This window comes from Hakea prostrata, chromosome 3 (assembly GCF_041222555.1).
Source record: "Hakea prostrata isolate BN-2017 chromosome 3, UWA_Hpros_2, whole genome shotgun sequence".
Classification (NCBI taxonomy): Eukaryota; Viridiplantae; Streptophyta; class Magnoliopsida; order Proteales; family Proteaceae; genus Hakea; species Hakea prostrata.
In genome coordinates this window covers 75,567,555-75,591,874 of record NC_142602.1, presented here as the reverse complement: position 1 = coordinate 75,591,874, position 24,320 = coordinate 75,567,555, and the positions used below count along the sequence as shown (strand labels likewise).

Genomic DNA, 24,320 nt, shown 5'->3' with positions numbered 1-24,320 from the left:
TTGAAAGCCATTTAATTAAAACATAACGAAAAGCAGCATAATTTAGATGCCACTTGTGAAGTCTAAAGATCAAGTAGCAGATGTCTTCATCAAAAGTTTACTTGAAAGGATGATTCATCCTATTTTGACCAAGTTGGACATGTACGATATCCATGCCCCAACATGAGGGCGAGTGTTGTGAGAGGGAAATATCCCTCTTTGGTCTAAAGCTAGCTATAGAGCTAGTGCTAGATTGAGAGGTTTCCTTTTTGGAATAGGTCCCTACTTTAAACTACTAAATGGAGTAAGACTCCTGTTGATGTAGCCTTAATAGGGTGAGGACCAAGAATCCAAGATCAAATAGATGAAAAATAGTCAAATCAGGCTTTGCTGAACCTTCGGTGAAGGCTGCTAGGGTTATAGGCCTTCTCAGATGGAGATTCAGGTCTTATTCAGGGTTTAGGTCAAGGATTTAAGAAACAGATAATTACTAACACCTACCTGTACTATAGCTTAATTACCTGTCATTCCCTGTACTTTTTTTAAATTACTACCAACCCTAGACCTTGCCTAAAACTACTGATGCCCCCGTGCCATTAAGCTCCCCTAATTAACTGATCTAGTGCCATCTTTGTATTTTTCAAAAACCCTAAAATAACCCTCAGTTTTGTGATTATGTAGGGGTAATTAATAATGCCCCCTTGTACTATAGCTTGCTGCTTGATTACTAATCAAACCTGCTCTATACGAAAATAATATTGCCCCCTCATTGTTAAAAGAATGTTAAGATTTGATGTGCAATGTCCATTTTGCCCTTAACTAGAATTAAGAAGACAAAAGACAACATTACATTCATTTAGAAAAAAAACATATGGAATACTAATTTTGCCCTTACATTCTAGTTAACTTGGATATCAAAGAGTCGGATATTAATGAGATGCCATAATAAGTAAACAAGTAATAACAAACCTCAAGGTTGCTTTGGGATTTTTGAAAAACACAAGGATATCATGTCATCAATTGGCTAACAGAGCTTAATTGCAGGGGGCATCAATAATTTAAGGCAAAATCTAAGGTGGGATTAGTAATTTCAAAAAGTACAGGGGATAAGAAAGTAATTAAGATATAGTACAAGGGGGCATCAGTAACTTTGATGAAGGGCAAAATGGACATCACACATCAAACCTTCACAGCCTCTAACACCATTAGAAGTGAGGGGGCAATAGTAATTTCATAAAGAGTAGGGTTAGATTAGAATTCACCTATAATCCAGGGAAGCAATAGTAATTATCCCTTTTAAGAATTCTAAACTGTTTTGCTCATATTTTCAAATCTCAGATTACGGTTAGGGTTGTGTTTCTAGGAGATCAAGGTTTTCAGGGTTTGGAGGGGGTAACAGGGCTGGGGTAGGGATCTAGCGGTAAGGGGAGGAGAGGGAATGGATCCAGGAGGGAGGGGTATCCTGATGTGGGGTTTGAGAAAACAGAAATCAGGGTTTAGGGGAAAAAAACAAGGAAGGCTGCAGGGTAGGGGAAAAAGAAACAGAAGATTAGGGTGGGGTCTTGGGAAAAGAAGGGGGAATCAGTCTAGGCTTGCTACCAAGTCTAGAAGCCTGCAATAGGGATGGTGAAGTGCAGGCAGACAACAGTGCTGCCAAAGGAGTATTCCTTCTACTTGAAACCCTAGGAGCTCACTTGATCTTGATCTCCACTGCAAGAACTTTCTTCAATAATTTTATTCATCAGAACTGTCTTTGTGACAAGCATAGGCTGTCTATTCATATCCTTTTATTAACAGGACTTAGCATGGAATTTAAATAGGACTTCTATCTTAAACAGGACTCTACTTAACATAGACTGATTCGAGTAATAATTTTACAACAGATATGGACCCCTAACAAAGTCCTAATATAATTATGGCCAGCTGGGGTCAAGTAGGACTGTCAAAATGACCAAACTACCCCTGGTTTGGATTGTGCTTCTTGTGCTGCTGGGTAGCAACCTAGGCTGCTGGGCAGCAGGCCTTGGAACTCTTCTTGGGGTAGGTCTGGTGACCTACATCACCTCTTTAAGATCCTATTTTAATTATGTTTTTCTTTTCTATTTTGGTTTCCTATTCTTTGTTACTACTTTCCTGGTCAGTCTAGGATTAGTCTTCCTATTCCTACTTGCTTTTGTATTCCTTTCCCTACTAAAAAGTAGGAGTTACTCAGATTGTAACTATAAGAACCCAATTGGGGCCTATGAATAAATCATAAGTTCAGAGCAATGATCTCTCAAACTAACAACGGAGATAAAAGAAGCAGAACAACGACATGAAACAGAAGTGGAGAAGAAGAAAATGCAGCGAAACAGGGAATAAATGAGGAGAAAAAAGGGAGCAAGAAATAAGAGAAGGAACACCTTCAATAGACGGAATAAGAGGAAGAAAGAGAAAGGTAAGCGAGGGGAATGCAGTGAAAAAGGGAAAGAGAAGACGCTTACCAGTTGGACTGCTGCCGGTTTGGTCACAAAGACCAACTAAGGGATAGGCATTCCCAGGGTTTCAAGGGAGAATTTTCTCATAGGCTCACTGGGGGTTTGGGGGTTCAGACTATCGATCAACTAAGCCCCTTTCTCTTCTATTAACCTATGATTTTATATGCATGTCATCATAATGTGACAAAATTTTGTACACAAAATAGAAATGGACAGACAAGGAATCTAGCTTATAAAAATAATATTAAGAATAGGGGGGCTGAAACAATAAGGTGATTACATGCCTTGGGTGGCCAGAAGAGCCTGAGTGCCCACCTAAGGTGGCACCTGAGCATGCCCTGACAACTGTGGCGATAACCAACCACTATCGAAGCGTCAACATCAACATACCCCACTTGCCCTAGGAGCTCATTTAATTGTGAGATTTTGCTAATTGCTTTTTTTAAACAGAAGTTAGGATATATTTCCAGAAATAATATCAAAAAGATATCCAGGTCATGATAAACTGACCTCAGCGTGAAGTTTGGCCATGGGCATCCACTCTCCAGGACCACAAAGATCAGAAAGCACAGTAGCAACAGATGAAACAACATCTTTCTCTTCCAACTGCAAAAGTTGATGATTATCTGCATCTCTGTCAACCCTTGACCTTGACTCTCCTTTTTTTTCTGCTGGGAATAGAGACTGTTAGTACAATACTGTGTCAACATATTCTTGACAACAACACGTTTTGCATTAAATAAGCCAATGCATACAAAGTATTTGTAATATTTTGAAGATGACAATGATTTTGAAACTGTTTCAAATAACAAAGGTTATCACGACAAGAATAACTTTCAGTATAGCATGCAAAAGGGAAAAGGAAAATAAGAAAGGAATCATGGACTATTCACATCATACATGATGTTTGTAAGCAATTTAATTAATAAGAAAAAAAAAAGGAAAAGAAATTCCACCCATCTTTCAGATCCTTCCGTATCACATAAAATAAAAACAAAACCACTAGCCTTGAAGATTCTGTGCCACAAAGGAGAATCACATCTTAGGTAATAATATTATTACTAACCGTACGCGCCAAAAAAAGGAAGGAAAAAGAACAAGGTTCTTGCTACCCAATATTTGACATGTTTGGACGGGACCTCCAGTGGCATGTGAAGGCTGCCTCCATGAGCTACACAAAACTATATAAAGAAAAGGATTAAGAATTCTAAATTATATATTTTATGACACATTGAATACCTTCCATCTTCAAATTAGATTCTTACTCAACATACATCATGGCACCTAACTGGTGCTCAAAAGGTGCCCAAGTGACCAACACACCCTTCCAGCAAACCGCACCTAGACACAATACGCGTTGTTGCCTCGACAGCTATGTAGTCAATTCAATAATTCAGAGGTTATTTATAAGCTTTTCCAAACTCTTTTACCAACAACATAATTTTTAAATGTACTTTTCACGTTAATGAAATGTAACTATTTGGAAAGAAACTCAACCAGGGAATTTAACGTAACCAAATGCTAATGCAGAGAACTTCTATGCTATTAAGAGACTGACGTGGGCAGGGAACCAAGATAAGCCAAGAAGAAGGTTCAAGATTGGCTTTTGGGAGGTTAAGGCATAACATATGAGTTTCCTGAGACGATATGGTATATTGGGTCATGGTTGTGGTTTCTGAACTGATTCTGTATATTCTGGACTCCTGCATTACAGGTTGTTTCTTTGTGGCAAATCAATTAAAACTTATCTTTAAATGACCAAAAAAAGAGAGGAATAAACCACCAGAAAAAAGAAGAAAACATTAGATACCAAATTCAAAGTTGTATGGAGACACAACATGTGGGTAAGCTTCTATGTACTTTATTCTAAATCGGCACTTTATTGGATGTCCCGCTTCCCCCTTTTTACTTTCAGTTACCAACTTGGCTAAAAATGGCCTACAAATATCAAGGTCATTGCAAAATATTTAAGGGCCTCATGATCCAAGGAAAAAAAGCAACAGAATTACAGAATTCGCATCACCATGCCACTACTAAAGCCATGCTCCAGGATACAAAGAGCACTTGACCATGGTACTGAGTATCTATATACAATCTGTAAAAATGAAACCCAGCATGACCCAAGTAGGGTCCATGTTGAACTGTCCAATAAATAAGTAAACTCACAGAATATGCAGTATGCATGAGTGTGTGTGTGTGTGTATGTTAATTACTTCTTGACAAAAAGGTCAAGGGGGTGAACAGAATGCTGTATCAGCTTTATTTCTTTACCATTGTATTTGGAGTAATTGCCACCATGCCATATGATTTCTTTTATATAGCAATTAAATCATTCTGTTATTAAGGACGACAGACTAGAGAAGAAGAAAAACAAGAAAGAGGCCAGAGAAGACTCAGAGTCATAACAGGGGAAGAGGGAGAAAACATTCATAAGAAGAAGAAGAAGAAGAAGAAGCAGAAGATGACAGATAGAAGGGGGGGCCGCAAATGTGCAAAGCTCAAATTTAATTCATCTTTTTTATTCCATCCTCAATAAGCTTATTACAAGCGTTTCAATAATAAAAGAGATGTATTTCAATAAGAAAACAACTATAGTATGACTCTTGGCAATTTAAAACTAACTAAAACTCATCTTAAATATCCTATCCAAATTGAAATTTTGATTACATAATTATCTCAATAGTAAATAACACAACCCTAGATTATCTTTAGAACTCCCGCGCAGAACAGCTATCTCCTACTGTATATCTTTGCAAAGCTTGACTTGGGCCCACCAAATAGGAAGATCTCCTAGATTACTGTTCAAATACTGTAGTATGAACAGTAACTGATTGTGCTGCATCAATTCTTCCCTCTCTTAGCCAACATTTGGTTGCAACGGTGGGGTGGGAAAAATAAACATGTGGGACCATATGTAATGGGGTGAGGGAACAGGAAAGGAAAGGAAAGGATTTTGTGGAAATGTTGTAAATGTGGGTCCAACTTTGTTGTTTTCCACACCTTTCCACAAAATCTCACCTATTTTGTGGGTTTTGAAAAGGGATGAGGTGGAAAAGTTAGCATGCCACCTCAAAAAACTGCCCCAACTTTCTCACCCCAGTGAACCAAACAAGTCACACTTTGGGATTTCATGAAAAAGTTTGTTTTTTCAAACTTTTTGCACTTCAGATCCAGCAAATAAACGGTGCCTTAAGAAAACTCATCCTTGAGTTTCATTAAAAAAAATCTGCCTCACTCGATTGACACCACAAAAACAAGACTAGATGGGTTGCTGCAACATTGTTCGGTAACAATCACTACGATAAGAATTAGGGGAAATAAAATAGAAGGAAGGGATATAACAGATAGAAACATCTCAAGGAGGAGAAAAAATGCAAGGAAGAGAGATAAGAAGGTTAAAGAGTCCAATGGAGCAAAGGGATTTATGCAGGTTTGGACTCTAATACCAATTAATTGAGGACTGAATAGAGAAGAAAAAAATAAGAAAAAAACTGAGAAGACTCAGAGTTGTAGCAAGGGAAGAGGGAGAAGAACACTCACAAGGGAAGGGGGGGAGAGAGAGAGAGAGAAGGGGGGCAGCAAACATACAAAGCTCAATAAGTTGATTACAAGTGTTTAAATAATAAAAGAGACACTTCTTCAACAAGAAAACAACTATAGTAGGACTCTTGGCAATTTAAAACTAACTAAAATCCAACCTAAATATCGTACCCAAATTGAAAATCTGATTGCATAATTAGCCCCATAAATAAGTAACAAAATCCTACATAATCTTTACAACTCCCACACAAAACAGCATCTCCTACTGTATATCCTTGCAAGATGGACTTGGGCCCACCAGATAGAAATAACAATCTCCTAGGTTAATGTAGCATAAACGGTAACTGGTTGTTCTGAGTCAATTTGTCCCTCTCTCAAAAAGATTTGTCCTCAAGTTTCACTAAAATATAAATCTGCCTCATCCAATCAACACTTTAAAAACAGAATGTGATGGGTTGCTGCAGCATTATTTGGTGACGAACATTGAGATAAGAAGTTTGGGGAAATAAAAAGGAAGGAAAGATATAATAGATAGAAAGATCTCAGGAAGAAGGAGAAAAGCAGGAAAGAGAGACAAGAAGGTTAAAAAGTAAAGAAGAAAGGGTGAGAAGAGAGAAGAAAGCTGCAAACATACAAAGGTCAAGCTTTAATTCAGCTTCTCTATAACATCCTCAACAAGTTAATTACTAAGTGTTTAAATAATAAAAGAAACATACTTCAATAAGAAAACAACTATAATAGGGCTCTTGCTAATTTAAAACTACCTAAAACCCATCCTAGATATCCTACCCAAACTGAAAATGTAATTACATAGTTATCCCAATAAGTAAATAATAAATCCTACATTACCTATAAAACTCCCATAGAAAACAGCATCTCCTATTTAATCTCCTTCCAAGCTGGACTTGTGCCCAGCAAATAAGAAGAATAATCCCCTAGGTTAGTGTTCACGTTACAATAGCATGAATGGCATCTAGTTGTGTTGCATCAATTATCTAACAGGAAAAGAAGTCATATAGATTGATCCTTTTTCTACAAGCACGGAAATTTTCTAATGTTTTGGAAACCCATTTTGGTTTGGGAGTAGTTGCATCAAATGGACTATAATTTGATACCACAAAACTTTGGTTTTTAGCATACATGTATACAGTGATACAGATATGAGGGATTTGCTTGCAGTAAGTGGACATGCGTCGATAGCATACTTATTTTCAGACATCATGTGGACCTGCTCTAATGATAAGGGAAAAAAATAAACTGACAGGATTGGCCCTGTTTAGATGCTACTTGATCATGATTTGGGTTCCTAAAATGTAAGCACTAAGAGCTATATGAGGTCCCAATGGATACATGGTAGGAGATCTTGATCTCGAGGGCAATCTCAAGCTTCCAAAGAACCAAGATCTTGCACTAGATATTGTAATTTCTGGGGGCTCAACTCAGGTGAACTCGAGGAACCATCTCAAGGGGTTTTAAAGGTCAGGTTGGCTGAAACTTGGTTTTTGGCCTATTTTAGGCCTTCTAAACACATTGGCAGCCTTAGATTTGTGAGAAAACAACCTTATGACCCTACGTTTGAAACCAAAATGCTGCAGGAATGAACGTCCAACGTTATAAAACATCAAATATAAAACCATTAATTGATATAAAAGAAGCTTGATTGATGTTGTTTTGTGAATGCAGATGTGCTAAAGAGTACTTGGAGTGTTGCAGGTGAAGATCCGGCGAGATTCAGATGAAATATCAGGCCAAAAAGGATCTTGCAGGCTGCTGTTCAAAGAAAAACCGAGAGAAGCAAGAGAGAGAGTCAACACGAGATTCAAGCAAGACAATGTAAAAAGGGGTGGTTTTGACCGAGAACTTGAGCCGAGATCTTGGTCAAGTTTGAGTATTGTTCTAGTACTGCACTTGGTCTCGTCTTAAGCCCTTCAAAAAGCGAGATATCATCTACTCTGATGTGATACTCAGAAACCAGGGAAAATAAAAGAAGGAAAAAAAAAATCCATGAATAGAAGTTGTTCACAATACTTCAAGAAGTTAAAATTTTTAATTTCATTACCGTCACCAAAAATACTCATTTTTGTTTTTTTATCTCAACGAAAACCTTTAATACCTATTAGTCAAGGATTAATCAAAAGTACCACTACTAGGGAACCTAATTAACCATTATAGCAAGGTTCGAATTCTTGGTAACTCAGTCAGATCTCAGCACAGTTGATAACAATTTGATGTGAAATTACAACCCCTATTTTGGTGACCGAATGAATTAAGGTCATGGACAATGTAGGATAACCTATTTTAAATACGGTCACACCCTTATTTATGTATACGTAAATGCCATAATGGTGGTTCAACTTAGGACTTTAGGTTCAAAGTGTACCCTATATCCATATAAGGATATGAAAAATTCCAAACATTCTTTAGTATTAGCAATTTAGTATAGTTCAAAGACTTGACAAGATTTCATTAAATTTGAATATTTAGAGTATTTCGGCGTGGATGAAATGCAATGTCACTCCAAAATTAAAAAAAAGTACAAGATTTCCACTTTTTTACTCAAAATCTTGAAATAGAGCAATTGAGTACGACCCCACTCAAAGAGAAATACTAGATTTTATTTTTTATTTTTTCTGTAGACTAGATCTTCTCATACACGACCCACCAGCCACACATGACATCCATAGTTCAAAAACAAAAATGCCACCTCAAAAAATACAATATTTTGTGGCTGAAATGAAAGCGCCACTTCGAAGTAAAAAAATAAAAAAATAATAAGAAAGAGAGAGAGAGAGAGAGAGAGAAAGAGACAGACAGAGAGAAGAAGAAAAAGAAAGTGCCAAGTTTCAGTCAAAATTTTGATATCTTGGTCCGATTTGTGTCACAGTGGATTAGTAAGTTTCTTCGTAGTTTGGTGGTCCATATCCTAGGATAAGCACTAAGAAGACAAAGCACGTTGGCTTTATTGAACTTTTTGTGGGATTTATCCTGAACATCATCTTAGTTATTATTAGCATTTACTAACGACTTTAGGTGGATCCGATGACATCCTTGAATATGTACTTAATTGTTAGAGATCTTTGACAATATGTTTGAATGTTTTACATCTTTACTTGTTTAGCACTTTAAAATTGCATATTGTTTATGCAGTTAGTACTTAAGCAATGTGTAACTATAGAGGAAAATTTGAATTTATATTACCAAACAAGGTTGTGCATCCAAATAGACCCATTTACATAACTCTATTAGCAACGTGAGCATTTAAATGAGTAAATAGGGTTTCAATGAAGTTTCAGTGCTAGATGGCCTAAAACCCACATACTCTGGGCAGCAAAATTCCACTTTTCGGCATAATTTTGGTCAGATTTGGTATTTCAGATATTTTGATCTAACCAAAATACCAAAAAGAAACGAGATTTTAAACGACAAAATTATAGAACTCATATCATTATGGATTAGTGGGTTTCTTTTGGTGATTTATATTCTAGGATAGGTTATCTTAAGTAAAGTTGGACTGTTGGAGATCTTGCTCTCGAGGGCAATCTCACCTTTAAAAAAAAATTAAAAAAAAAGGAGATCTCGCTCGAATTGGGAAGATCTTAGTCAAGATATTGTAAATCTCCAGGGCTCAACTCAAGTGAACTCAAAAGCACATCTTAGGGGGTTTTAAGGGTCAAGTTGGGTTAAAACTTTTTATTTAGCCTATTTTAAGCATTCTAAACACATTGGTGGCCTTAAAATTCTGAGAAAACAACCCTACGTGAGTTCCAACTAGACCCTAAGTTCCAAATGAGGTAGGTATGAACGTGTGTTATAAAACATGAAATATAGAACCATTAATTGATATAAATGAAAACCAAGTGCTAAGGTATTATCAAATAACTTAAATTGTTTAGAATTCCTTCCATACGAGTACAATACAACATTGTCATTCTTGATTCTCAAGAATACAATAGTACAACCATTATAAGTTCATATACCATAACTTCATAATAGAAGAAAGCGAGACGAAATCAATCAAGCCCCAACTCCACCACCAGCTACAACAGCACCACGACCATGTCCTACAAGTCCTCTACCGGTGGCTCTATGCCGTTCAACCTCGATTGATGCTGTCTTGTTGATGTAGATTTGCTAAAGAGTCCTTAACGAGTGTTGCAGGTGAAGATACGACAAGATTCAGGCAAAAATTTCAGCCAAAATCATTAAGTGTGCTATCGAGATAGGAGGAGAGAGAAGCAAGAGAGAGATCCCTGGTTGAACTAGGGTCACTCGTTAAGAGGGAGTAAAAAAAACCTTAGTTTTAGCCAAGATCTGTGGTGAAACAAAGATCTCGGTTGAGTTAGGGTAATCACCAGGTCTCGACCTTGGTTTCATCTCGCTTGGTTGGAAAAGAGAGATCTTGCGAGATCTCCTACATGATCTTTAGTATGTCATTGATGCAATGTATGAATTTATATGTCAATTGTGGAGGACTATACTCACTTTTCCTCATAAACCATGATGTGGCATTTGTATATCCTATATACAAGAGAACAGTACACATTTGCTCTATTGAACTCTTAGTAGAATTGATACCAGACATCATGGTAGTTATTATTGATACTAATTTATTACTAGACAATTGTATTGGGACTTTAGGAGAATATTGATGTGATGGTTTTCTTGAAAATTACGTACTTGATTATTATGAATCTTTGACAATATGTCTGAATGATTTACTGCATGGCTTATTAGTTATGTTCTTTAGTATTTACACAATGTTTAAGTGTGTTATTATACATCAGAATGCAACCATATATTTCCAATTGAAGGTACGAATCCAAGACACCAATTTGGTAACCATTTACATTATAACATAATATTGCTCCATGAGCAAAGGCTCCTGTCATGATGAATCCTGCGATGTATTGATAATGAGTATATAACACAGCTTGAGTAGTAGCGTCTTGTGCTATAACTGCATAAGCAGGTTAAGAATACATGTGTTGAGCTACCAAGGAAGTACTACTCCCAAAGAGGCTAGAGGGAGGCCTAATTGAAAATGAATCGAATTATTGACTATCATAAAGACCACTATGTCCACCTCCCAATTGCGCCCCCCCCCGGCGGAGGTTTGTGACTTCTATTCTCAAATCCAACAGTTGGATCGTGCATTTGAGCTTGTGCATGTGAGTACAAAATAATGTTTTCTTTTGGTCTGCGTTTCCATTGGACCAAAATATCCCACTAACCCTTCGCAAGTACATCCCTTCAGACACAAAAATACCCCACTTATCCTTAGCAGGTACATCCCTTACCCTCAAAAACTGCATCCCTTCAAATAAATATTCCCACCCATATGTTCCGTGAGGAATCTTACAAAAATAATGGCTGGACCCTTTGGCTGCAATACTTAAAATGGCTAAGCGCTGGTATCAATAGCTTTCCTAACACAGACTCGACAGAGAACAAGCTTCTTCAAAACTTAAAGACTATGTAATCGCTCGTGTCTGAAATATTAGGTATTTTTACAACTTCTAATGGTTTATATTTCTCCTCATTCAAGATTGCATTTTTCCACTTACGTTCTTATGAATTCAAAATGCTCTCAAATGTTTTGGGTGCTTCCTTTACTTTCATTTTGGGGGGTGTGTGTGATAGGCCCCTCATATCTCGTGTGTATTCTCACAAGCACAAGAAGAAAGCTGGATTTGATGAACAGCAACTAAGGAAGGCAATCAGATATGGTCCTGAGAAGGAGGTTGCTGAATAGAGAAAGCAATCAGATATGGTACTGAGAAGGAGGTTGCTGAATAGAGAAAGCAATCAGATCTGGTCCTGAGAAGGAGGTTGCTGAATAGAGAATGATTTACAGAATATTGTAGAATATTTACTACTGAATAAGAGGGATTTGGGGACAGGCAGAATATTGTGAATGATTTGCAGAATATTTACTACTGAATAAGAGAGATTTGGGGACAGGCAGAATATTGCAGAATATTTACTACTGAATGAGAGATTGGGGAGACTAGGGTTGATTAGGGGTTATAAATAGGGGTAAGATGTGAGTAGTAGTAAAAGGATTATTTATGTGAGTGTTTGGGCAGCCGTAGGCTGAGGGGCAGTAATGTGTTGTGGGGATGACTAGCACCATTGTAACCAAATTATCATTATTCTTCGTTATTCTATCAATTAAATAATATCAATTTTGCATTCGATTCGTGGGTTCTTATCAAATTGGTATCAGAGCAGTGACGATCTACGGGAATAGATGGACATCGGATTGTCCATGTTTTCCGGCAAAGGCAATGTGCCAGAATGGCTTCTTAAAGTGTTGTTATTCTGTTGGGAACATCAAATTGAGGAGGAGAGAAGGTTGAGCGTGATTCTCCAACATTTCGAAGGAGATGTGCTGGATTGGGTGTATGATAGATCTTGGTAAGAATTTACTTAGGTGAGTTTCCAATAAGCCATTAAAATAGATTTTGCTTATGGCAGAGAATCAAAACGAATTTTGAGTTCGCACAATCTTGAAAAAGCGATCAGCGTTAGTGAAGACAACCATGCTATGCAATCACAGGGAAGAGGAAGCGGATCGACGAAAGAGAAAATTGCGGATGAAGCCATGATTAATTTCAGACCTATTCAGGCTTGCGCCAATAATCGAAAAAATGGCATGGAAGTTTTATTTGAGTTTTCCACTAAAGAGAGAGAAGAGAAGAAACATAGGAGGGGGGGCACAAAGGCTTTCCACCATGGCTGATAGTGGTAGCAATAGAAGGGGACTCGTCAGCACCGTCGGAGATGAAACAGCTTGAATTCTAGCAAAATTCTGGTGCGACATGGGTGCGATTGCAGAATAAATTCTTTTCCATTGAGGGAGATCTCAAAGATGTGGTTAACCGATTAGATTTGATGGTGAAATCTTTTAATGATTTTTTTGGATTGTTTACAATTCTGAAGAGGAAGGAAATATCACAATCGGCAGCGGAAAATAAGGAATTTGGAGTTAGGATCGCAGTAGTAGAGAGGAAGATGAAACGATTGAATCAGGTGGTGGTTGGACCACTAACCCTGGTCTGGTCACTTCATGTGGGTCAGTTTTTAAAAACAGCAAAGTGGGCTATGGGAAGCCCAATTACTTCAAAATACCCACAGCCCATTTGTTTGAATTATGGGTTAACTAATCAGGAATTAAGTTATGGGCCTCTTACCAGTTATAATTTCAGGCCCAGCTCAGCAGTTTTGTTTTGGGTGTTGTCAATAGTTGCCCAATTAGGAAATAACCCATTGACAAAGCAAAACTCCTATGGGCATTTATGGAACAACACTGTTCCTCAAGGGGTGTTAGCAGTGTTGCTTAAGTAGAAAGGACTGCCACCATGTGAAAATACTTGGGAGGACTACGACGTGGCAAATAACCAATTTCTTGATTTTCACCTTGAGGACAAGGTGAGACTGTTGAAGGGGAGTATTGATAGGCCCCTCATATCTCATGTGTATTCTCACAAGCACAAGAAGAAAGCTAGATTTGGCGAACAACAGCTAAGGAAGGCAATCAGACATGGTCCTAAGAAGGAGGTTGCTGAATAGAGAAAGCAATCAAATATGGTCCTAAGAAGGAGGTTGCTGAATAGAGAAAGCAATCAGATTTGGTCCTGAGAAGGAGGTTGCTAAATAGAGAATGATTTGCAAAATATTACAGAATATTGCAGAATATTTACTACTAAATAAGAGAGATTTGGGGATAGGCAGAATATTTACTACTAAATGAGAGAGATTTGGGGAGATTAGGGTTGATTAGGGATTATGAATAGGGGTAAGATGTGAGTAGTAGTAAAAGGATTATTTATGTGAGTGTTTGGACAGCTGTAGGCTGAGAGGCAGCAATGTGCTGGTGGGGGTGACTGGCACCATTGTAACCAGTTTATCATTGTTCTTCGTTATTCTATCAATTAAATAATATTAGTTTTGCATTCAATTCGTGGGTTCTTATCAATGTGTTATTATTTAAATGGTCCAGTTGTTTCAGCTTTGGATGAAAACCTCTTAAACTGTTCTTGGACAATGAGGATGATTTGATGATTTTGCTATGCTGTCATAAAATCTTATCTTTAGACACACAGGACAAGGGCAAGTTTAGTATTAATCAAGTGCAGAATGCTCTAACACGCAGAGGAGTAGAATGGGCATTCCTCCCTTCTCAGTTGCTTCAAATCCCTTCGCATCGTTATCTATGTTCGAAACTTCTAATTGAATTATTTATGACTTCTTAAATTGTTTAGTAATATAGATAATTGGTTAGTTGTTAGTATCGGTAATATTCTGTTGGAAACCATTTACCAATTTTCATCAGTAAACAACAGAACGGAAGGATAAGCATTTACTGTCTGGCAGTCAAAAAGAGAAAATAAAAAGCAGAAAATTACATATTATGTGTTGCCCAACTTGGCGGTTGATGCTCTGAAAAATGTATAATCTTCATGTATGGTTGACTAGGAACAGACTAAATTTCATCCTTGTTTTTAATGATGTTAAATCTAGACCAGAGAATATCAGTGAAACTCTTAACCATACAAGAACACTTCATGTTGATTGACTAACTAGAATACTAATACTTTTCAAACAATCTGTTGAACATTTTAACTAGGTCGCTATAATCTGATTCCCTTCTTAGAAATACTCTTAACCATATAAAGTTGCCTTATCCTTTTATGACTGAAGAATTCTATTTGTAAATGCATGGCTAGAAGAATTCTATTTGTAAATGCATGGCTAACTGATAGGAACCCACTAATCCAACACTATGAAGGAACATGTGGTAATGATGGTGTTAGTCAACCCCTACAGCATACGCTGCCCTCAGCCAAAGGCTGCCCCAAAACCTCACACAAAATAACCATGTTCTCTCCTCACATCTCCCCCCCCCCGGGCGCCCCCTCTCTTATAACCCACAAACAGCAATTGGTTATGGTAACTCTCTCTCTCTACTCCACATCTCTTGCTCTCAATGCCCTAACACCCCCTTTGAATCTCACCTAGTCCTCCAGGTGAAAGAAGGTTTCAAGCTTGTCCTTCACATGCTTGCCTCATAACCATGCCAAATTCAGTGTCAAGGATCCTTTCAACACTGTTCCCAATTGATGCAGAATAACAAGGTTTCTGGTCAAGAATATGGGGCTTCTGCCAAATACCTTGCTCATAGTGTGCTGTAGCAACCTGTACTGGCATAAGGCCATTTATCATCTTGGTGCTAAATCTACAACTGCTCCAGCTTATAATAAAATGAAAACACAATTCGGAAGCCCTTAAAAATCCTTGCAAGGAGGACTTCAAGTTCCCTGGGGTGCATGGTTTAGCAACCATGTCCAGTATCACCCCTTTTAGTGCACTCAGCCTCTTTTCTAGGAAGAACTTCAGGGGTAGCGCAGTATGCACTTTATACGATGTCATTGAGACTCTCATCTGGTTTGGCAAAATGTGATAACCCAAAGTCTTCAGCCTTCAACTGAGATTTTCCTTCCCTCAAAGTGAATAGTAGCAAATAGTAGCACAACCTTGAGATGGACCATACGTGGAGATGGTAGAATGCAACAACATTCCAGCAAACATCAGGATCAAAGGTAACAAATGCAACAAGAATATACCTTTGATCAGAACTTCTCAGGATGAGCTTCGAGACTTCACAATCCTTTAAAAGTGCTTTGTTTGCTACGCTCAAACAATGTCCTTGACAGAGATCAATTCCCATAACCACAAGACCAACCAATCCAACAATCTGATGTTCGCAAAAGGGAGTGTTAAGAGTCCCTATATATGCCAAAGGATCACTGCTGGAGGGTTATTCCAAAGGCCCAAGCAGGTGTTGTACCTCATACTGATTCGATCGATAAACATTGGCAGTTTGACCAAGCTTCAAACTCAAACCAAGATAACGAGGCATCGACATCTGCAGGAAAGTGATGGAGCCACACCTTCCACTGGCTTTCTGACCTGTCTTTCCCCTTCATTCTTCACGGCTGCAAATAGAGCCTCCGCAGACATCACTGGTGCTATACGGAACTAGCCTATTGGAGGCCTGAATTCCATTGGAGCTTCGTCAAACAAATGGAGCTCCTCCCACCGCATCAAGCAATGGATCTCCATCTCCAGCTGCTGCGCACTTTGGTGCAGAGGCTTGTCTAAGACAAAGGTAGACGAGGGGGGAATAGTTGTTTCCCAGAAGAGTCCCTGGCCACATTGCTTCACTGGTGGGTTGTAAGCTTTCCAGGCCCCTATTTGCGGAATCAATAACCACCATTTGGGCTAGGCCTATTAATCCCCTTTAGAGCCAGGTTCCAAGCCTCTATTTGATAGGCCAGATTCAACATCTTTAGTGGTTGTGTTTTAGTTTGGCCCTTTAAGGCCCATTTCGCTGATATACTTCTCTGGGCCTACTGTTTCTGAACAGTGGACGACTGGAGGTGTGTTTTAGTGTGCTCGGTCAAGTGCTTCAACTGGCCAAGGGTCAGGGCCACGATTAACCAAATCGTCCCTTGGGGGAGTTGCCAGTCCAGCAAGTAACTCTCTTTTGGCTGTCTCATCCAATGAGACCTTCCTCTGCTACAGAAACCCTAACTGTTCACCCAAATCTCGCTGCCGGTCTTGATGCACCCTCCGCTTCTTGAATCATGGTTAATTGAATCTGTGCAAAATGAACCACAGTTTCCCTCCATAACCGCCTCCCTGTCACCACCATATTTCTCCACTGTCGGTGTTGTAACCAACCGCTTCCATCTATCGTCTGTGCTGCCCCCCCAAAGGGGTTTCGCTGGGGATCTCCCCCCCCCCCCCCCCCAAATTTTACCTCTCTCCACTGAACTGATGGTGCCTCTCCAACCCTCAATTGTCAATACTTTGAGAAGAAGCTGATCGCTTTAGAGAAGCGAATTGATAGACAATACTCTCCTCTTCAACCACTTCTGGTTGACCATCAAAGCATGATACCACAGGCAAAATTTAAGATTCATCCTTCACGATTTTTGTTGTTGGTGGAACATCAAGAAATGGAGCAAGCTTTTCTGCTATGATAACTCCCCCCTTTAAAGGTATCTCTTGTAAGATCTCTGCTTGGATCTCAACAGCCAGACCTGCCATGAAAACTCCTCCTAAACACCCTTCATTTGCAGGTCCAAAGTTGTGGTAAAATCCTCAGATTTCACCCCAAATCCTACAATGAACTCTGGCCATTTTCTCTAATAGACAAATCCAAGGCATCCCCTTCCAGTTATGCTCGATAACCTCTTCTGGTTTTAGATGTTCAGTGCTCCTCCTAACTGTCTTCCCCTCAAAAAAATCAAATTGCAAGGCTTCCTTAAAGTTTGTCAGTCGAAATCTGGCTATTTTCTCCGATAGACTCAACCCAAGGCATCCCCTTACAGGTATTGGACAGCCACACCCAATCGATATTCATATGCAACCTGATGTTCCAAACAAAAAAGTATAATATCCTTGAGCCGTGCATTCACATTCCCAGTACTTGAAAACATGGATAGTCCGGTATCCATCTTCCTTCCCTTGGGTCGAACTCACTCTAAAACCAATTTGATAGGAACCCACTAATCCAATTCAAAAACTATTACAGAACAAATAGACATGAACGATAATCCGGTTACGATGGTACTAGTCACCCCCTACAGCATGTGCTATCCTCAGCCAAAGGCTGCCCCAAAACCTCACACAAAACAGCCCACATTCTCCCTCACATCCCTCCTCTTTTACAACCCACCAAAAGCAATTGGTTATGGTAACTCTCTCTCCCCTCCAAATGTCTTGCTCTTAGGGCCCTATCACTAACACCTTTTTTTTAAACAAACGCATGACTAACACCAAAGGATCAGCGCTGGCATTTATCTTCTTCGTAGTTCAATAAATCTAATTCACCTATTTAGAGGCAGCCATGGATCGAGGTTTCAGTTTCGACTTGGCCAAAAATCGAAATCTCTAGGTTTCGATCGAATGGTACCTAGGTTCCAGGCCTTATATGACCTCCATTTCATCTGATTTCTTTCCTCCTAAATATTTAAAGCATAATAAACAAAATGGAGCTAGTATTTTGCCAAAGAAAACCACTAAAAAGTAATCATTCAAGCATATTAACAAATGATTGATTCCCAAAAGTACAACCTATATAGCATACAAGCACAAAATCATCAGCATACATAAATTGTTTGATAGAATGATTATGTATACAAAAAGTCAACAAAATACAATGACCAACTAGATCAAATGATGGTGTCTCTATTAAGTTCAAGCCCGTACATCACTTAAAACATATGTATTTTGAATAATTTAGAAAATGTTTTTTAAAATCAGAAAATTAAAATAATGATAGCACTTATCAAAAAATAAGTTTAATAACACACAATCATAGATCATAGCCCTCGACTAAACATATGTTATTTTCAAAGCAATTCAAGATCATTTAAGGCATGAATAAAAGAAAAATAAAAAAAGTGCAGTTTGGAACTGTTAGGTATGGCTCATGCTTCACATTTTGTTGCTGACAGACACAGAGATCGGGGGGACTGGCAGGGGTCTGGGGGCAGCGCCACCAGGCCTATAGACGCAATATATCACATTGGGCCTTAGAGTTTCCTTTGTACTTTGGGCTTGGGTCCATGAATAGAATTGTGGCTTAAGAAGTGTTTAAAGGCAAAAAGGAGAAAAAGAGGTGTTTGAAAGCAAAGAAGTTGTGAAAATTAGGTGAAAATGGGATAGAAATCAACAAAAAACAAGTTGGAGTGTCGGAACCTAGCTAGGAAACAGATGCGGAAATGGTCGACACCTGCAAAATATCACAGCTTTCAACCGAAAGCAGTGAGTTTTATAAAAGAAATGGATCGAAACTGGTCAAAATAATTTCGGTATGTTTTGGTTGAAAGATTGTGCCAAAACGATCCCCAATTTTGTTTCGATTTCAAAAAATGCAGGTATTTCGATCAAAATTTCAAGGGTTTCGATCGAAAAATCATTCCATGGTGGCAGCCTCCTTAATACAGGATCTTATTCCGAGAGAATGTGACTAAGTTCATTGTTATCAATGCATATATAATAACAAAAAATTAGATCAGTAAAAACAGGGAAATAAAAGTAATAAAATAGATTTCACCAGGTGTATAAGTAATAGCTTGCAAACCCCCAGTGTTGTATATGTAATTTGCTCTATCTATTCCTAATTATTTCTAAATTAATTCTTTTCCCCAAAAAAATTTAATTCCTCGATTGAATGCTAAAAAGGCCTAAAAAACCAGCACTAACACCCTTTTACCCCAAAAGTTGTATTTCCTTGCGAGCCGATACATCCTTTATTTCTCCTCACAAATCCCTGTTCAAACTGTAAGACCTCCCACTGTTCCTCATCTCTTCCTAAAATGCCTCTCCGCATTTAATTCTCAAAACTCTCTTGAAAAAAGAAGGATAAATTAAAACCATGCCTTAAAAGCTTATTGCTCCTCCCTCTCAATATCCAGTTTTCCCCTAACAAATAGTTTCTCCTTGTTTCAGGTGCACGCAGAATAAGAATTTTTTCTTTAAGACTCCAAAAAAGGAAAGATACAACCTAAAGGTTTCTTTCGATCTGTTTTCTGTTTATATATTTCTTAAAAATCCTATAGAGTTTTCTCTCCTTATCATACAAATGTAGAAACTCCATTTTCTTCTCAACCTTCAAAATTTCTACTTGATTTAAAAAAAAATTAGAATTTTAAGATTATTTAGGCAAAACCATGCATTACCACTAGAAATTTGTACTCAGTGTTATTCTAGCTAATCGGAACAAAGAAAAAATTCACGTGAATGTGTACATATACAGGATTTCCATAAAATAAAATGCCCTAATTTAGCCAAAAATCCACTGAAACCGGCAAAAAGAAATACCAGATTTTGGTAGGACCAAAATAAAACTAGTTTTGAAACCTTGAATATTACAACAGGTATAACTCAAGTAAAGCACCTTAAATGAGCAATAACAATGAAAATTTTCTGACTCAAATAATATCCTCAGACTTTCTGAAGGAATGCGCTTGTTTCAAGCTTGTTTGTGTAAGATTTTTCTGTTTTTTGCATTCCACTGACTCAATATTGAAGATACTCAATTTGAAATACCTTCTTCCAAACGAATTTTATGTACAACAAATATCCTCAAATGTTGCTGTAGAGTGACAAGTTTACTTGATCCAAGCTAGATTTGGTGAAAAATAAGTTTTGGAGGCAATTTTCTTTGAGACTCACGAAAAATACCAAGATTGGTTGAAATTTCAACTCGTAGTAATGGAAATGAGATTTTAGTGAGATGGCAAAATGTCGATCAAAGCAATCTAGTGATTTGTATTGCATGCGGTTTCAATTTAACCCTTGTCAAAACCAAGATCTTCCAGATGCTTGAACTATGCTCTATAGGTGTTACAATTGCCAGAAGATCATCAATCAGACGGCTATTTCCAACATGCAAAGCATGTATATATTGAAATTCACAGACTCACTTCATTAGGGACATCCAATGCTGTAGTCTAAACTTGATTTCATCGATGATGAAGCGAATAGGAAGGAATATTTCAAAGAATATTTTCTTCATTTACTTCTTTCAACATATCAAGAACAAGGATACACATCTTCATAGGACTCCTAGTTGCTCCCAATATGGACAAAGGAACCAGCTCAAAATAAAGTTTGACATCAAGAAAGAAGATGGGTATGGTATAACATAGCTTAAAATATAAAAGTTGCAGATCCTAACAGGCAAAAAGGTTGGAACCACAAAAAGCAACTACTGTAATATGTGTACAATGGCAGAATTGTCTGTAGGGATTTATCTCGTGTTTCCCTATGGATATCTCTGTAACTTACACTCTTTAACTTTCTTGTAAGTAAATGGGGCCCTGTCTCATCTACATAGCTCTATTTACCGAATTCCCAAGATGGTATTAGAGTAAGAAGGTCCACTGTTCGACTCTTGGGAAGTACAAAGTGGAGATTTCCCAGCTTTTTTCTCAATAAAACAACAACAATAAGCCTTATCCCAACTAAATGGGGTCCACTACATGGATTCTTGCCTTCCAATTAGTTCTATTTGAGGTCATGTTAGATACAAGGGCTAAACTATGCATATCTTTTCTCACCACTTCTCTTAAGGTTATCTTAGGTCTGCCCCTAACTCTTCTAGTTCCTTCAATCTAGATTATGTCACTTTTCCGTGCAGGGGCACTTATAGATCTCCGTTGAATGTGGCCATTCTCGAAGCTTATCACTTATGGGAGCAACTCCCAGACCAACTCTATTATGATCATTCTTCATCTTATCCTTCCTATTTTTCCCACTAGTCCACCTTTTTTTTCCTCAATGTCATACTATAATTTATGGGATGTGTATGTTTGATGAGCAAGGGCCAAGAAAGAAGGCCTATAGGCACGGGGTAGTGTTGATGTATGTACTAACAATACCTTTCCCTTAAAGTCAGCAAATGATGTAGAACTAAGACACAATGGAACCAACCAAGGAATGAACCAGCTAGGACCAATTTGAACCAACATTGAAGACCAATGAGCTGGTCCAACTAGAAGGTCCTCTTGCTCCATAAGTTTTGACCAGTCAATTTGGACTGCTGCAACAAGACAAAACATGAAGAAAGGAGGTAATCACATGGTTCACATCAGTAGTTACGTGAACAATGTCACAAACCATTATTTGGCACGATGGAGATATTCATAGAGGATGTGGTCTCCCAAGATCAAATTACATGAAGACTTCATCTTGGGAGATTTAGGACCTTAATTTAGTTTCTATTTTAGTTATTTATGCATGTACCTAAACTAGCTTTGAAAAGCGAAAGTGCACAAAAGCAATCACTTTGTCACATTTCTTATTTCCGCTCATAAATTCTCCTTCATTTCTCTTTGCATAAGCCATCATTAGCATCCACGGCAGGCCACAAGAAAACAGAGACCTCATCTCTAATGCATGCCACAGAAAAACTCCAGAAATTCATCATCTATGAGCAAGCACAGTATTCTTTCGGTATTCAATTTTCTTACCTTGCCCAACAGGTTTTCTTGGAAAATGGCAATTGAAAATTGTACAGATTTAAATTAAAAACCAATACCTTCTCTCCAACTCTTAGGCTTCCGAGCACCAAGAAAAGGGGTATATTTCTTTTCTCTTGGCTTCCCACCACCAAAAAGAAAAAACTACGACAATTTTCCTCACCAGGGAAGCAAAATCTTTACAATTTTTTACCAAAAAACAGAGGGAGATCTTCGCAATTGACCAAAACAAGGAAAAAATTATGATAAAGCCATAAATCAAGTAATGACTCTTAGATTATGTGAAGAAACAGAAAACCTCAACTATTACATATGACATAATGACGAACACATGACTAATAGTTGAACAACAGATAAAAATCCTAAGCTAATGGAAGGAGCTAAAACATTGAAACCTAATTTATGCAGAACCCCAAGAACAGAGGCAACCACTATAATAGCTAAAACCATTTAATTTAACAAAAGAAAAGCAACAACGGAAAGAAATTGAGAGGGCTAATGTAGATAAACAGAGGTTGAAACCCACGAACAAGGAACTAGTATTATGGCTATAAACATCAACGCAGGGGCAAGGGAGGGCAAGGGAGACCCAATTTTGAAGAGAAAACAACTAACCCAGAGATGCAGAAGAAGGCCCTGCCTTTCCAGCAGGTGCCCCACCATATCCGTACATTTCAGGAGTTTCCCCGAGCCTCCGCAGTTTCCTGTTCCCAGCGGGAATGACGCCGCCATCATCCTCGTCATCTTCATCATCATCGTCCATATAATCACTCGGTGGCCTAATCCTACCCTTCTTCTGACCAAACATCGGCGGGGGAGGCTGTTTGGTGTGACGAGCAGGACCACCCAAATGCGATGCCGCCGAAGATGCAGCAACTTGAGACTGGGGAGGATGGTGGGCAGCCATATGGTGAGGAGGAACAGAGCCTCCAAGGATGCTTCGAACAGGGAGTAAGAAGTAAAATTTCTTGTCTCCGATCTGGAGAAGGTCCTGCGAGTCGAGCTTGACAGGCGGGTTACCAGGTAAGTGAAGAACGCCCTCAACGAAGCAGCCATTCTTTCCGAGTACCTCGAGGGCAAAGCGACGACGCTGAAAGTCGTAAAAGATGCGCGCATGGTGACGAGAAATGTTCATTCCACCGCCGAGGCTCGCGAGATCGACGTCCACCGTGGATTTCTTGCTGTTGCGACCCAGGATTATTGAGTAGGTCTGCATGTAGTACTCGAAGTCTTCGCCCTGAAGCTTGGCGAATCCGGCCTCGACATCGCCTCCGTTTCCACTCCCGGTGCTGCCCATCATAGCTGTGCCTGTTCGGAGATGATGATGATAGACGATCGTTTCTACAATTCTATTTCTATGAGAAGAAGGGTTTGGAAGAAACAAACACTACTGACAACGGAAATTTCACACAGACTGGGCTGGAGAACGCTTCCGCGCAAGAACTCAGAGGCGTTACCATCATCTTCTTTCTTTTTTTAAGTTAATTTAATAATTAATAATTTCCCGGTAAAGACTAAAGAAGAGGCGTTTCTATCCGTTAAATGAGGAGGAATTACAATCCTTCGTGGGCTTGGATTTGGATATGGGCCATTGGGCCCAACTGCCCAAGTCGAGCTACATAAAATGTAGGATCCACTGGCCCTTGCACCCGTCAAACCCTACTCTCCGCCGAAACCTGCTAGGGTTTCTCTAATCCTCTCTTGAGTCATGAGTTAAGTTGTTGCAGCAGCAGCTCAGCAGCTGCCTGCGTCTCGTTTTTTCCTTCATTCTATGAGTATGAGGAGTTTGGTGAGGCAATACGTTTCTTCAAATGTTATCTACGTTTTATCCCTTATTTACTGTTGTTCAAATTTTTCTTTCCAATTTATTTCTGCGATGAAAGTGAGTTTTGTTGAATCTCCCTTCTGTACAAGGGTTGTCTTGCTAACTCTCGTCGGAGCTGAGATGAGATAATATTACTACTCCTTTCGAAGGTATCATGGTGGTGGTATGAATCTGAGGAATGGTGTGTGAACTTAAAAGAAAACTTGCCAGATGATGTTGGGAAATTGCGCAAGGGCTTTGAATACTGCATTCATTCTTTTGCAATGCAGGCTTGAAAAAATCTCATGGTCTTATCCCTTCTGATGGCTGTGGTCTGTTCATCGAGGACTTCGTTGGCTAAGGAAAAGCCCAAATGTTACATGAATCAATTAATCGATTACAATCCAGAAATCATATAGATTAACTGATGATGTTTTTTAGATTGCAACTCATGATAAGATG

At 38.6% G+C, this 24,320-nt stretch overlaps 1 protein-coding gene across 1 annotated transcript in view; it reads right to left on the bottom strand.

The window, feature by feature from the left end:
- LOC149023098 (FHA domain-containing protein FHA2-like) overlaps positions 1-23,543 on the bottom strand; it is a 35,832-nt gene extending 12,289 nt beyond the window's left edge. Inside the window, exons 1-2 of the mRNA XM_089150951.1 lie at positions 22,670-23,543; positions 2,967-3,124 (exon numbers count right to left, since the gene is read on the bottom strand). Coding sequence (XP_089007077.1) covers positions 2,967-3,124; positions 22,670-23,354 — 843 coding nt within the window. The 5' untranslated portion in view covers positions 23,355-23,543. The remainder of the gene's footprint in view (positions 1-2,966; positions 3,125-22,669) is intronic.
- Between the last annotated feature and the right edge of the window lie 777 nt (positions 23,544-24,320).